Raw genomic sequence first — 15,378 nt, forward strand, 5'->3', positions numbered from 1 at the left:
TATAGTTTTGTTAAATAAAAAAATAAAAATATAAACAAAAGTCAAACACTATTCCATAGCATAATTTAAAAATCCAGTTACAAACTGACCTGTGTTGCTAACATCTAACTCTATAGTTTTATGGAAGCAACTGACACTCTCTGCCTTCAGAAGATGTAATGTGGAGGAGTAAACTCCAAATTTGGTATGGGCTAGAATTTCACCCAAATTCATAAAATATTTTTTATGGAATATCAGTGATATCACAGTGCATCATACCTGGGGGGCACCAAATTAGGATAAGCTGCTCTAGAGCTTATACAAAGCTTTAGTAAGGTCTTTTAAGTGTCAGCAATGGGCAAAGTAAAGAAATGGAGATATTTGCTAAGTCCCAAATTACCAACTATAGTCATCACCAACTTACTATTTGGATGTCTGTGAAAACAGCACTTACAATCTACTTCTGAATCAGCCAAAAGCTGCAGAAGAGTTTCAGTACCAACACTTAAAAAAAAAAAAAGTAATTCAATAAATTCATTTCCATTTGTTTCCTAATGAAACTATTTAAGATACATAGTAAAAAAGCTCCTTGCCAATCCACTGGATTCCAGAACAGTAATCACGACATTTGAGACAATTCTTTCAAACTCCAGACTGTTAATGATTTAACCCCTGAGGTGAATACAACGATCAGATCCCTATGTTAGTTGGCAAAGCCAGGTCTTAACACTCTTCCAGAAGGCTAGAAGAGTGGAGGCCAACCTAGGTCTGCAACTAGGGTCTGTGTCACCTGGGGCAAACATGGATTCCAAGACCATTTTGGCACCCCAGCAGTGCTCATTTAGGCGCCACCAAGCGTGGCACCTGGGGCACATGCCCCGCTTGCCCCCCCCCCCAGTTGCAGCCCTGGGCCAACCTCAGCCCTGGGGGTGGTTGGTGGGTTGAGTTTGCTCTCTCCTTTTTAACTTTATTTTTTGTAAGATTTTTTATTCTCTTTTTTACTTGTAAGCTGTCTAGAGTCACTTATCGAGTGAGATGGGCAGCATACAATTTAATAAATAAATAACAATACTTCTGGAAAGCCTGAAATTAAAAGTTTTTTTAAAATTATTATTATTGGTTGGAGAATACTGGGTATAAAGTTAGGCCCTCCTGAGTTCCTGAAACTAGTTCTACCTTATCAATGTATTTTTTCCCTATCAGAATGAGTCCAGTCCAGGCCCTAGGCATCCTTGGAATCTATACAGAATCATATTGCCCTTTTTTTCTGTAGGTCACAGCTCCAGCTGGGTAAGTAATAAACATCTTGACAAAGTACTAAATGAACTGGAGTTGGATTGTGAACATGGAGAAAGTTAAATAGAATTGTATTACAGCATGACCATCCAGCTTATTCGGAATCAACTACACTTAAGATAGGTCGGGCCTTTTTTCAACAAGCGCGAGTGCAACCTTAAAAAGAACCTTTTCTTTAGAAAAAGATGGTGGGAACGGGAGAGCAGTAGAAGGGAGGCATCTTTCTTCCCAGGCTTAGTAAACCTGAAACCAGTAGATGGCTCCCGATCTCTCTCAGTCGCTGTCGTCTTTGCCACTAGACTGCAATTCGTGGGAACGAAGGAGGGACCAAAGCGGTAGTCGCAAATGTCCTTTACATGTGTGTTCCTGCTGCTTGCCTGGCTGTGCGCATGGAATCTGAGCTAATGCAGGGCTGGCGAAGTGCAAGAGATTCTCTTCTGCATAGACGAGCTTTCTGGCCCAAACGCGAGCATTTCTCGGGCGGCCGGTCAGGCTGCGGCTCGCTCTCGCGAGGGGAAGAGGCCGCCGCTTGGCTGGAGTGGGCTGTGCGTGCCTGAAGGGAAGCCCCCGGCCGGGCTGGGGTCTGCGCGAGCCAGGAATGTCGCCAGCGCCGCCTCCACCCACGCCTTCCGCTTGCACCTCAGGCCAGGAGGTGGCTGCGTGAGGCAGGAGGGGAACCGAGTAGGAGAGAGGGAAGCTCGTCCGCGGCCAGGAAGGAGGAAAAAGGAAAAAGCGAAAGCGGTGGAGCGCAGACGCAGCAGGGAAAGGAGATTAGTGTCGTTCGAAGGCGGCTGGGGCTGCGGTCTTTTCCCTCGCGGAGGCAGTTCCGCCTGCAGCCGAAATGAAGAGGCGTCGTGTAGCAATAATCTTGTAACTCTCCCTCTTTTTTACAATCTTTTAAAATCCCCCCTCCTCCGAAGGCGGCGGGGAGACCAGCACCAGCAGGATTGTGTGGCCCTTTCCCTCTCTCTTTCTTAAATAGCATATTGGAATTCATTTTTTTTGCCGGTGAGGCAACTAGGAAGGTAAAGGCGGAGCGGGGGAAACGCGAGTAATTGTCACCAGCAAGCAACACGTTCACCTCACTCGCGCTCCGAACGGGGAAGGCAGAGCAAGGGCGACGATGACCGAAGAGAGCGCGGACGTTCCCAAAGAGTTGCTGGGTAAGCATGTGCGCTTCCTCTCCCCTTCGGGCTCATGATGGACACTCGAGCGCGGGAGGTTGGAAGGGAAGGAGGAGCCGTTTCCCGACAGCTAGGTTAAGGTGAGGGCTGAAACCTCCCCCACCCCGCTCCCCTCGCCTTCTCTTATCCCTCTCATGAAATGCTCCACCGGGGAGGAAGGCGTGGCGGGGAAGGTGAATCGGGGAGGAAAAGGGTAAAGCGCTCCCGCTCGCCCTTTGGCTCCACAGTTCCTGGAAGAGATTTGCTTGTTGGGGGAGCGGGCAGAGGGCGATTGCACAGCCTTTGCAAGCCTCGGTAATAATAGTCAAATGGAGCGGAACGTTTGGCAGCTGTAAGCAAACTAAGTGTAAGCGTTGTTAACCCCTTGAGGCGGTGTTGAACGCGGCTTCTTCCTTCGGGCCAAGCTTTCCTTTTCTTCCTTGTGTGACTGGCATCGAGCCAGAGGGAGAAAGCTGACAGCCCTGGGGCTCACTTCGCCCCTAGGGGCTTGCCATTGGTTCCAGTCCTGGTGATATCTTCCTCTTCCTTCCCGCCTCAATTAAATGTCTAGTAGCTTTCTCCCACAAAAGGCGCGGGCTGAGGTTTCCTTCCTCTGTTTAAGTAAGAACCCTTGATTTACTTACTTCTCGCTGAGCAAATCATGATTTGGGGCAAATGGTTGCAATTCTTCAGGTGTGTAAAGGACAGGAAGGAAGGTTGTCATAGCATCTGTTGCTAGTCCCACTATGGAGGGGATCATCTTTGCCTGTGTCTTGTGAAAAGGAGTTGCTGAGGGACAGATCTGATGTTCTTGGCTGTTATCTCCTTGTTTAATTAAAAAATCTGTTCTCTTTGTACAAAAACAGTCCACTGCATTAGAACCTTTTGAGGATGCACACTTTGCTTATTATAGGCTTTGATATGCTGACCTGTAGTCCAGAATCAAGGCAGCTAGTGAATATATGATGATACCAAAATAATTAAGCATGCATCATTTCTTTTCCTGTGCTGATTACTGTAATTTACTTTCAAATTGTTTGTTGCTTATTGTTCTTTTTCTTGTTATGCCAAATTCTGAGGATGTTATGTTGGGCAGACTAAAATTCTGAGTCATAAAAATAATTTATTTTGCATAGTCCACTCAAATATGCACACACTTTCATGGGCTTTCCATATTTCATAAGGGTGCTCTGGATAGCCTCCTTTCTATGTTTACTTAGGAAGAAGTCTCACTGATTTCAGTGGACCTTTCACACAAGCAAATATGTATAGGATTTCAGATATTCATAGTATGGATATTCAGGATGACTCTTCACCTTCCGAATACAGCACGTTATTTTGTCGAGCTATGCACCATTTGCTACTTTGCTTCCTTTTCTACCTTTGTAATGCTCATGCTAATAGATACAGGATAACTATTTCTTGAAATAGGTAGGCTTAATGGAAGCTATACAACTAGATTTACCTGCGAATATTAAATTTTAGTCTCCTAGCTTTTTTGTTGTTTATTCGTTCAGTCGCTTCCGACTCTTCGTGACTTCATGGACCAGCCCATGCCAGAGCTTCCTGTCGGTCGTCAACTCCCCCAGCTCCCCCAGGGACGAGTCCGTCACCTCTAGAATATCATCTTGCCCTCGGTCGGCCCCTTTTCCTTTTGCCTTCCCTCTCCCTAGCTTCATCAACTTCTCCATAATGTCTTCTCATTATGTGGCCAAAGTATTTCAGTTTTGCCTTTAATATCATTCCCTCAAGTGAGCAGTCTGGCTTTATTTCCTGGAGTAAGTCTCCTAGCTACAATACAATAAAAGAATTGAAATATATTTATATACAGAAGCATGGAAGGTGCATAAAGACACAGTTTAATTTATTCCAGTTCACAACAATAAACAGAACACTGCCTAGGGAATAGACTGAAATTTGGTTTTGCAGGCGTACAGCAGAACTTGGGGGCAGTTTTCTTCCCTTCCAACTGTGTGCCATTGTGTAGTGTATTCCATTTACCTGCTCACAGAACTCAGTAGAATCTTCTGTGAATCTTCATATAGTTCTGCACAGGTTGTTGTTTTAGAATATAGCAGAATGTGACAGTGGCATGTAAAAACTGAGCCTGCAAACTGTTACATATTTGTGTTATTGTTGAACAATACATTACTAAATCATAAGTGGATTTGCTGAGATGGAAAGATATGCAAAACATCTCAAGAACACTGGGTATAATAAAGAATGAATAGTTGATGTTAAATAAGAGTTTCACTGGAAATCTGGTAGTACATATGTAGCTAAATGCACAATAAACGTATCAGATGGGAAAAAGTATTCTTGGAACCATTTCCAAGTGATGTGTTAGCTTGCTTTGAATATTGTAGAAAAACTGTTTGCGTTACTTTATGTATATCATAATTGGATATAAGCTCATTCAGAATAATTGAGTGGAGTGGAACTAATTGTATATTTATTTAATAGATTTTTAGACCACTGTAATGTGAATCTCAATTGTTTACAAAGGAAACATCCGCACTACAATAATATTATAATAAATACAATCACAATTATTTAACTGTCTTAAAACTGGAAGACATGAACAATAACTTAAGTAATTAAAAAGGCCCTGTGGAAGAGTTCTAGTATAAACTGCTTCTGAAAGGCAGCAAGTTCAGAGCAAGCCTGACTTCTAGTAATAAGCTATTCCACAATATCAGTGGACTATAATGGAGAAGCATCTTCTAGCCTCGGTCCCTTTGATCTTCTAGCAGTTGGGGATTATCAACAGTTTTCCCCAAGTTACATGTATCAAATGGATTGATTCTGGATAAAGGAGGAGGTTCTGCAGATACCTTGGCACCAAGCCATATAGGGCCTTTTTTATTAAAACTGGCAGTTTATATAATTTATTTTAATCCATCACACATACTTGAATTTAGCTCTTGGCAACTTCTAGAGAGATGAATTTCAAATACAAATTAATATAAAATAAAGCATTAGTATACTGCATATCTGAAGAATAAAGTTGAATTATCTTCCATTGCAAGCATAGATTAATTGTTTTGAAGTTACATTAACATTTGTTAATATTTAGAATACAGTATACAGTATCTGTGTGTGATTTGGAGGTCATTTTGTATTTTTAGAATGGAAAAAAAATTCCTTCAGTTTCATTTTGTGTAGGCATCTTGGTTCATTGAGTGGATCAATTTGCAGATGGGATTGCTTTGCTATTCTTTTATACTCCATAGGTTAATGTGTTGTAAGAGACATAATATGAAGATGCATTAATTGTGGATGGTCTTCCCCAGTAGGAAGCATGCCCCCTTGAATTAGACCATTGGGCAAGAAACCACCAGTCCAATAAGAGTAGAGTCAAAATACTGTCAGTCAAACTTCATTACAGGTCACAGTCTCAGACTTCATAAAAGGAAATACAGTATGTAATACAAGGTATAATGCAGCATATATGATAAAAAGGCCTGTAATCATGCTTAGTCTAGTTCAGCCTTTTTCAGCTTTTTGACCCTGGAGGAACCCTTGAAATATTTTTCAGGCCTTGGGGAGCCCCTGCACATTCAGGCTCAAATATAGGCCAGAAGTTACAAAATTATTATATTTCTTTCATGTATAGACGTATAATATGCATTAACAGTGTTCTTAAACTAAAAATAAAGAATGAAACGTACCTCTTTAATGTGAAGTTGCCCAAATTTGATACAATTTTTTAAATAAATCGTGATCTCCCAGGGAACCTCTAGTGATCTCTAGCAGAATCCTAGGGTTGAGAAACCCTGGTCTAGTTTGTAAGAAGTACTGATACTTCATTGTCCTTATCTCCACAATGTAGGCTCAAATATGAGTTATTTATATTCTGTTACAGTATATTCACTATATACCTTTCTCCACTGGCACTTGAAGTGTTGCTCCTCAGTAAACCTAGGAGCATCCCAGGATTGGCAAACAGAGTGGCAGCTCCACAGGAGAGGGCGTTCACATCCAGCTGTCTGCCCATTTGTGTGTTCCAGAGTTTGACCAAGCACTTGACCTGTCTGCCAGACGGTCTGTCTATAGACATAAGATAGCTGCAGGGAGGAACTATTTTAACCTATCCCACCATCCCATGGGGGTCACAGGGGGTGTTAAGCCTTATCTGGACCAGGCAATGATCTGATCATGGCAAAGGACTAACAACAGTGTCCTTCATCTTTAGATCACAAGCCAAATGCTCTGAGGTAGAAATAGGTTTAATGAATGACCACCAGCGTGAGTCAGGCCCACAATTTCCTGGGAAGAGGTTCATGGAGACCATGAACTCCTCTTCCCCTCCCAGACTCCCTTCCTCCAGCACCAGTAGCCACGGAAATTCCACTATCAGCCCAGCAACAAGATTGGACTCAGAAAGGGAACCTGCTGGGTAGCAGAGTAAATGGTACTTCAAATACAGGGACTTGCAACACATTGCTTATAGAGCAGGGTCTCTAGTCACAGCCAAAGTACCTTTAAGGATCATCACTTCTAGCCTTTGAGTCAGACTGTTGAAGGATCTCACACCTAGGTAGCCAAATTTCAGTTAGGGCTATAGATAGGACTGTCTCTTACCCAAGCAGGCTTCATTACTATATACTTGTCAGCTGTATAAGGTAGATCAGATTAAGAAATGAATAATGCCATATAGATCTAGAACTACTTTATTTATTTATTTATTAATCAAATTTATCACTGCCCATCTCCGAAAAGGGACTCTGGGCGGTTGCTGGAACAGCCATAGTAACAGAATCTTGCAAGTCTGAATATACTTCCCATCTCCATCACTCTATCTTTGTGAATTAGGCAAGGGCCTATATGAGATGTTTACTCAAATAAGTTTCTTGGAATGGGCTCAAGCCACACTTCTGTCCTGTTCAGACTATGCAACCAGGCAGAGTAATGTCAAAAATACTCCTTATTAAATAACTATTTACAATAAGTAAGTCCTTGAAGTACGAAGAGCTGGATTCAACAAGCCCAACTGGGCCACCACTAGGTAGCGAAACAGGACTTCCTAATGGAAACTGGGAGTCTGGAAGAGACTGGCACGCAAGGTGCTGCCGAAGCTGAGGACTCAGGTCTCGAACTGGAAATGAGGCTGGACTCAACTAGAAACTCTGGACTAGGTTGGAGACTTGGAGCAAGACTGGAACTCGGAGCAAGGCTAGACTCAGCTGGGAACCCTGGACTAGGCTGGATTCTCTGGACTGGAGACTTGGAGCAAGGCAGGGAACTTGGAGCAAGGCTGGACTTAGCTGGGAACCCTGGACTAGGCTAGATTCTCTGGATTGGAGACTTGGAGCAATGATGAGAACTTGAAACAAGGCTGGACTGGGCTGGAAGCCCTGGACTGGGCTGGATTCTCTGGACTGGAGACTTGGAGCAATGATGGGAACTCGAAGCAAGGCTAGACTTGGCTGGAAGCCCTGGACTAGGCTGGATTCTCTGGACTGGAGACTTAAAGCTAGGCTGGAAACTTGAAGCAAAGCTGGACTGGAATATGGTTTCACAACGAGATAGGTGTGAAGCTCCTGAGCAAGGCTGGGCACCTGAAGCACGGTTGGACTGCAACAAAGGCACACCGTGGGACTGAGAAGCAAAGATGCAAAGAAGCTGTGCGGAAGATTGCGAAGTTTCAAGGCTGGATGTAAAGCTGAGATTGCTGGGCATGGTGGATATAGAATTCTTGATGGCAGCAGAGTCAGGATTCAAGTCCTCAGAGCAGAGCAAAGGCGCTGATTCCTCTTTGGCAACAGACACTGTCTCCAGTGCAGGTAGGAACTCTTCCGCTGAAGCTGCAGGCTTGAGGGATCGGTTGTCTCCGGCAGCTCACTCTTTGTGCGTCTGCCTTTTATCCCGATTCTTCGCGCATCTATTCCCTTCTGCAGCCAATCAGGCTGCCTTCTCTTTCATGTGCTTTTCTGCCCATCGTTGGTGCGCGCTGATTGGAGGATTCGAATCCTCCCCCAAATCCTGGCCAATCAGCTGCTTGGACTCTTCCCGCGCTGCTGGCTCCTCTTCGAGTTTCACTTTCCTGGTTTCAGCCCAGTAAGTTTCTATTTCCTCTTCTGACTCAGAAGGAGTTTCACTTTCTGAGTCAGAGGCAGGCTTGACTCTGACAACTTCTCTGATCATTGCCTTGATAGTGGCTCTTCCTCCTGTCCTTCAAGGCCATTCCTTATTTCCTCTACAATACCAGATCTAGTTGTAAATGAATGTGATCTTAAGGACTTGGTGTTGACCAATAACAGCTTGCGGTCAAACAATTCCTAGCTCAAAGAATGATTCTGAAATGCTAGAAGAGGGTACTGGCACCAAATTGGCAGTCAGCCTTCCCCTAGAATCACTAGCCCAGTGCCTCCATAAAGCCTCTGCAATCTGCCATCACCAGCAGTCCCAACCCAGCTACTCAGCTTTGCCTACCACTTGCCCTGCTTGCTAAGACATATACTCCAAAATAGTGCTGTCTCTGTACCTTCCACTACCAATATCCCTTCTACATTCACATTTACCTCATTCTCTTTTTTCACAACCTTCCAGAATTTCAGAATCTCCTCCATTTTTTCCATTCCTCCTTGCTATTCCCCACTCCACTTACTTGCACAATCCTCCACTCACAGTTTCATTCCCCATTCTACCCACATATCCTTTTATTCATATTCTTTTCTACTTCTTTCTCTTCCCCTTCTTGGCCTCCACTAGCCTCTTGCCCTGCTGTCCAGACTTCAAGGAGTCCCTCTGCCCTGCTGCACCTTTTTCCACCCCTGCCCACATGTTTCTCTGCTTCTACAAGCTTCCGACTTCCCAGTCTAAGAGAACCACATTGGCTAGGACAGATGGAACATCATTCTCTCTCCCTCTCCAGTTGTTTCTCCACCAGCCACCTTTCCTGTCCTCCAAATTCACAGAAATTTATTTATTTATTATTTTCTATTCCACCTTTATTATCTTTATAAATAACTCAAGGCGGCGAACATACCTAATACTCCTTCCTCCGCCTATTTTCCACACAACAACAACCCTGTGAGGTTTGCTGGGCTGAGAGTGACTGGCCCAAGATCACCCAGCCGGCTTTCATGCCTAAGGCAGACTAGAACTCACAGTCTCCTGGTTTCTAGCCCGTTGTCTTAACAACTAGACCAAACTGGCTCTCTAGGCTGTAGCTGTTTTTTTCTTCTCCCTCTTCTTTCTCCCCAGTTACATCACTGGCCTCTAAACATCACACAGTCACACATCCTATCCATGTACAAAAGCAAATCCAAGACTGCTTGCTTCCCACAAAACAAAATCCTATAAATTCCCCAGACAGGCAGATCATCAGGCTTCATCTTTTTTTTTTTTAATCTCAGGTCAATAGTTAGGGCTGGTTTTGGCACTTTGCTACACTATTGAATATTGTGTTTTTATTTTATTTGTATCTTACTTCATGACTTTAATGCATAATTTGCACATATGATTTATCCTTATTGTATAAGATGACAAACTTGTCAGTATAGATCTAACAGTAGTCACTTGCATGATATTGTAAATAGAGAGAAAAAGAAAATCAAATGCCTGCAGGGCAGGCAGAATACAACATTATTGTACAAGTGAAGATGAATAATGTAACATCTCTTTCATCTGCTAAGTATATAGCCTGTGCCAGAAATCTCCCCTCCCTAAGTCTGACTTTTAAATATAGTTCTGGACTTGACCTCCAAGTCTATTTCTTGTACAGAGAGGGAGGGAGAGAAAGAAAAAAAAATGCCTGAAAACTCTTTGAGAAGGAAGTTGTTTGTGACTTGGGACAGATGGTATTAGAATTGAATGAAAATTTGGCATCAAACTGTAACAGCAGTTTGAGTAATAGTTCTGCGAAGCCCATGTTGAAATGGCAGCTTTTCACGCTCTTGGCTTAGTATTTCAGTATTAAACTGGAATACTTAGAATACAAAAATATTGCAGGAGAAAACTATTGTTCTTAGAGCCCAGCAGTGTAGTCTGGTTTGTGTATGGTTCAAGGACTACTATGTTGGTAGGCCATAAATCAGAAATTTAATTGGTAGATTGAGTATCATTATATATTTTGGAGATCCCATCTATCAGAGAAAAATATTTGGAATTACTGTGGTCTTTGTGTGTGTGGGTGGGAGAGACAAGCTTAGAAAGGTCGTGGTCATTTCTGAGAAATTACATTTATGTATAAAATGTAAATGGCTGTTATGTAGGATATCTGAGTATAAATGAGATCAAACATAGTCATGTGAAAAAGTAAGTATACCTCATGTAAAGTTTTTTTCTTTTTTAACATATGTGAACGTGTCAGTATTTACCTCCATTCAAGCAGTATATAAATATAAAGGTGATATAATATTTAAAAAACTGAAAAATTGACTTTGCAAACATTTACTCAACAAAAAATTAATAGATATGCCATTTCCTTCTGAGAAAACATAAGTATACCCTTGGCTCTAATATCTGGCGTTGCCCCCTTTGGCAGAAACAATCCCAAATCGGCGTTTCTTATCATTGTCTATCAGCCCTGACATCAACTGGGAGGATTTTTTCCCTACTCCTCCATGCAGAATGTTTTCAGCTGCACAATGTTTGAGGGGTTTCTTGCATGTACATCCCATTTCAAATCACCCCACAGCATCTTAATGGGATTTAGATCCAGGCTTTGGCTTGACCAGTCCAGAGTCCTCCATTTCTTTTTTTCCTTCCCAGCCACTCCTGGAATGTTTAGGATCATTGCCATGTTTGAAGGTCCACTTTCAGTTGAGCTTCAGTCTTCTGACAGATGGTCTTACATTATCCTCAAGCACCCTCTGGTTCAATAAACAGTTTATAGTGGATTCTGTGATGGTGAGTTGCCCAGGCCCTGATGCAGCAAAGCAGCCCCCAAACCATAAAATTTCCACCACTATGCTTTGCAGTATCAGGTTTGGTATCAGGTTCTTCTGGTGAAATGCTTTCTTTCGTTTTTGCTAAATGTCTTCTGTCGCTGTGGCCAAAAAACTCTTTGCCTCACCTGTGCAGAGCACATTGGTCCAGAAGTCCTGGTCTTTGCCTAGGTGTTTATGAGCAAAATTTAGTCTGCTCTATGGCTGAACCTGCTGGTTGGCCTGGGCAAGTTGACACTTGTTTGAGATCTTTTCTACTTGTAGATGATCTTCTGAACAGTGGAATGATTGATGTCCAGCTGTTTGGCAATCTTTTAAAATCCATTCCCAGACTTACAGGAATCTATAACCTTCTTTCTGAAGAACTCAGAGAAGTCTTTTGATCTAGACATGGTTATACCAAACATGTTAACAACAACAAGCAAATCAAACTAAATGTCTGACAAGTTCCTCCCAGATCCTCTCTAACAAAGTTCTAACCATTTACATCTAATCATCCCTTTATCTATCAGTATTGTTGAAATGAAAATCAAATATCTGTATGTTGAAATGTGTTGAAAGAGTAAAAAATTTCAGTGGGGTATACTTACTTTTTCACATGACTGTATGGGACTAAGTATTTTATAAAAAGAGAAGTAAGCCTTTTGTTTTGGTTTACAGTTCTCTAGTCTCTTCAGTCAACCCATAAACAAAGGGGAGCTTGATTTACTTTTTAAAATAGAGTTCATGTAATATTTCACTTTGGAGCAGTTAATAAGAGTGGTAGAATATCTGTTAAATTTATTTACATTGAAGAGTATTTACCTGGGAATAAAATAATAGTATATCTATATAGATTCTTTCAGTTCCTGAACACTGAAAGTATGTATGCTCTCTACTGTTTCAGAAAGCGTGAGGGATGTGATTGGAAGGAAGATAAAGATTTCTGTGAAAAAGAAAGTTAAGCTTGAAGTCAAGAGTGACAAAGTAGATAATAAAATATTGGTAAGTACATTCAATTTTTCTTTGAACAATTTATTTCTTGATTTAATTACTCTCCCCCCAATAAATGAAAATACTTTAGCTTAAATAATTGTTCTTTTCTAAATTCTTGTTCCTCTTATACAAGAAAATTTATATAAGCATTTCTGGACACAGTAGTAATGTATTTTGGGAAAAAGTATTTGAATGTAGAATCTATCCAAATGAGGAACTTGATTTGACAGTTCAAATGAAGAAACATTATCGTACAAACATTATCCAAAATAGGTCAGACAGTGCTTGTAGGATTTTTAGGGTAAAAATATAATTACAGTACTTGTAGGTACCAGTAATATTATCACAGTGTATCTGAGACTCTATTATTATAAAATATGGGAGGGGTTGTTCAAGATGTGTACGTTTTATGTCCATAAATTTTGCAGAGTATAACCTTTATTTGTTGTTCTGTGTGTGTTTGTGAATGTGGGGGAAGAAAGGGAGATAAGGTCAAAATAGTGCTGGAACTTTAGAGCAGGCAGGAACTGACAGTCTCTTTGCCTTAATAATACCTGTTCCAGAGCTCTGCGCTGTAATTTTGAGAAACATTTCCTCCATTTCACTTTGGAAGACACAGATAAAGAAAGGGCTAAGCAGATGTTATAGTAATACTGTGTTCTGAGTAGTTGTTCTGGTTTGAATAATCATGGTTTACTGAATTTATCACTGTTGCTATATTTATAGAAGCTAAGACATAAAAGATGGTTTGGAGATTAAGGTGGCTTTGTTTCACCGTGGGTTAGTGTTATATTGTGGGTCGGTCAGCCAATCATGATGAAAGTAAAGCATGGCTTAGCATGATAAATGAACCCAGCCAGAGATTTTTGCTTGAGAAAAATTAAATATTTATCTCATCTGTAAATCTTTGGATATTTTGATTTTTGTTGGACATTTAAGGTAATTGTTGAGTAGCAGTAGTATCTACAAACACCTTGCTTCTTTAAGGTATCAATTATTTAAAGTATTAGAAACATATTCTTCATAATGCTTACACTAGGCTCACTTTTCTCTTTAAAAAAAACTCCTTTCTTTAAATTCATGGCCCTAAGATCTAGGGATGCGGTGGCGCTGCGGGTTAAACCGCTGAGCTGTTGATCGGAAGGTCGGCGGTTCGAAACCGCGCAGCGGGGTGAGCTCCCGTTGTTAATCCCAGCTCCTGCCCACCTAGCAGTTCGAAAACATGCAAATGTGAGTAGATTAATAGGTACCGCTTCGGCGGGAAGGTAACGGCGTTCCGAGTCGTCATGCTGGCCACATGACCCGGAAGTGTCTATGACAACGCCGGCTCCAAGGCTTAGAAACGGAGATGAGCACCGCCCCCTAGAGTCGGACTCGACTGGACTTTACGTCAAGGGAAACCTTTACCTTTACCTTTACCTAAGATCTACAAGTTATTTGCAACTTGCTGCAGGTTGGGAATTTTAAAATTATTTGTATATTTGCGTGACAGTATGATGTTCGATGTTACTGTCCTAACAGCCAGGAATCACGCTGAGACAAGGAATAGGTCTCTAGTGTTTATTACTGCTACATTAGACAGAAAATCCTAACAAACTGAAGAAGCGTGGGAAAAACCCAGACAGATAAACCCCAAAGGTTAAGGCGGGTCTGTTCTGTGTCTCTTTGAATGGCTGCTTAATTCCTCAGTACTACGCATGCATTTTCCCCCCTGGATAGGGGCCCCCTCCTGCTTACCATCAGTGCTCATGACAGTTACAAATTATTGATGTTATTTCAGGAAGATTATATATGATCCTTTGTACTTCTCTTGAAGATATATGAAACATTTGCTTGGATTACAGTGTAACTTTCTCTGTCACTGATATTTCTCACTTTGCATGTAGATGTACAAATGCATTAGTTATAATGGTAGAAATATAATTAAGTTGTTACCTTTTATATGTGAAATAAAGGAAGTATACTCATGTCTGTCCCCTATGTGAGCAGTTTCATAGTGTATGCAATGCTATATAGAACTGCAATCTCTCTTCATTTTTGAAATTTGATCACCACTGCACAGTATTGTCTTTCAGTACAGGGTAAACATAAATGATTTTATCAAGCTTCTAGACTGAAAGAGTATTCAGAATTGCTCCATCCTTAAAGGGGGTATCATAAAGTTTTAAGCCCATAAAATAATTTTCAGGATTTCCCACATCTTAAAGATAAACCTCCAGCATTATGAATTCTATTATTTGAGATCTAATTTGCCCATGCACATTAGTTCAGGAGAAGAAAGACACTAGTGCTAGAGAGTGAAAACTTGTACAAGAGGTATGGCCTCTTTGTTGCTAACACTTAATCTTGGATAGTTACCAAGGAATACACTTTTAGGCTGTAGTCCTATTCGCCTTTTCCTGGTGGCTCACCCCACTGAATTTGGTTGGATTTAACTCCCATCCCACTCCAGTGATCCCCTGTCACCAGCCACTTCTGCTATGTGGGTAAAAAATTAAAGCAACCCTCAGCCATGAGAAAGTCAGAGATTAACCTTGTTTCCAGTTATATTAATGGTAAAATGCTATGATTAAAGTATGTTAATCTAACAATAACTAATGGCTGAACACTTAGAAAATTTTATGCATTTGTAGATTTCATATATACATATACCATAGTAAAGGTAAAGGTTTCCCTTGACATTATGTCCAGTCGTGTCTGACTCTAGGGGGCGGTGCTCATCTCCGTTTCAAAGCCAAAGAGCCGGCGTTTGTCCGTAGACACTTCCATGGTCATGTGGCCAGCATGACTAAATGGAATGCCGTTACCTGCCTGCCGAAGTGGTACCTATTAATCTACTCACATTTGCATGTTTTCGAACTGCTAGGTTGGCAGGAGCTGGGACTAGCAACAGGAGCTCACCACGTCACACGGATTCGAACAGCCAACCTTCCGATTGGCAAGCTCAGCAGCTCAGCGGTTTATACACACATATATAAAACTGTATCAAATCATGTTATATACCATGATTTGTCTTATAAAAGTATGTGCGAACAGAAGACTGTAATCCTTTCCCTTCCATCTTTTAAATT

General features: G+C 41.5%; 1 protein-coding gene across 2 annotated transcripts in view; it reads left to right on the top strand.

The window, feature by feature from the left end:
- The first annotated feature begins 1,617 nt into the window (after positions 1-1,617).
- The window catches only part of CARMIL1 (capping protein regulator and myosin 1 linker 1), a 151,509-nt gene continuing 137,748 nt past the window's right edge, over positions 1,618-15,378 (top strand). The window contains exons 1-2 of one of the 2 annotated variants that reach the window (XM_063298994.1): positions 1,618-2,438; positions 12,219-12,316. In XM_063298994.1, coding sequence (XP_063155064.1) covers positions 2,399-2,438; positions 12,219-12,316 — 138 coding nt within the window. In that variant the 5' untranslated portion in view covers positions 1,618-2,398. The remainder of the gene's footprint in view (positions 2,439-12,218; positions 12,317-15,378) is intronic. The other variant, XM_063298993.1, reaches the window with a different exon arrangement.

The sequence above is a fragment of the Candoia aspera genome, chromosome 3, assembly GCF_035149785.1.
Source record: "Candoia aspera isolate rCanAsp1 chromosome 3, rCanAsp1.hap2, whole genome shotgun sequence".
Lineage (NCBI taxonomy): Eukaryota > Metazoa > Chordata > Lepidosauria > Squamata > Boidae > Candoia > Candoia aspera.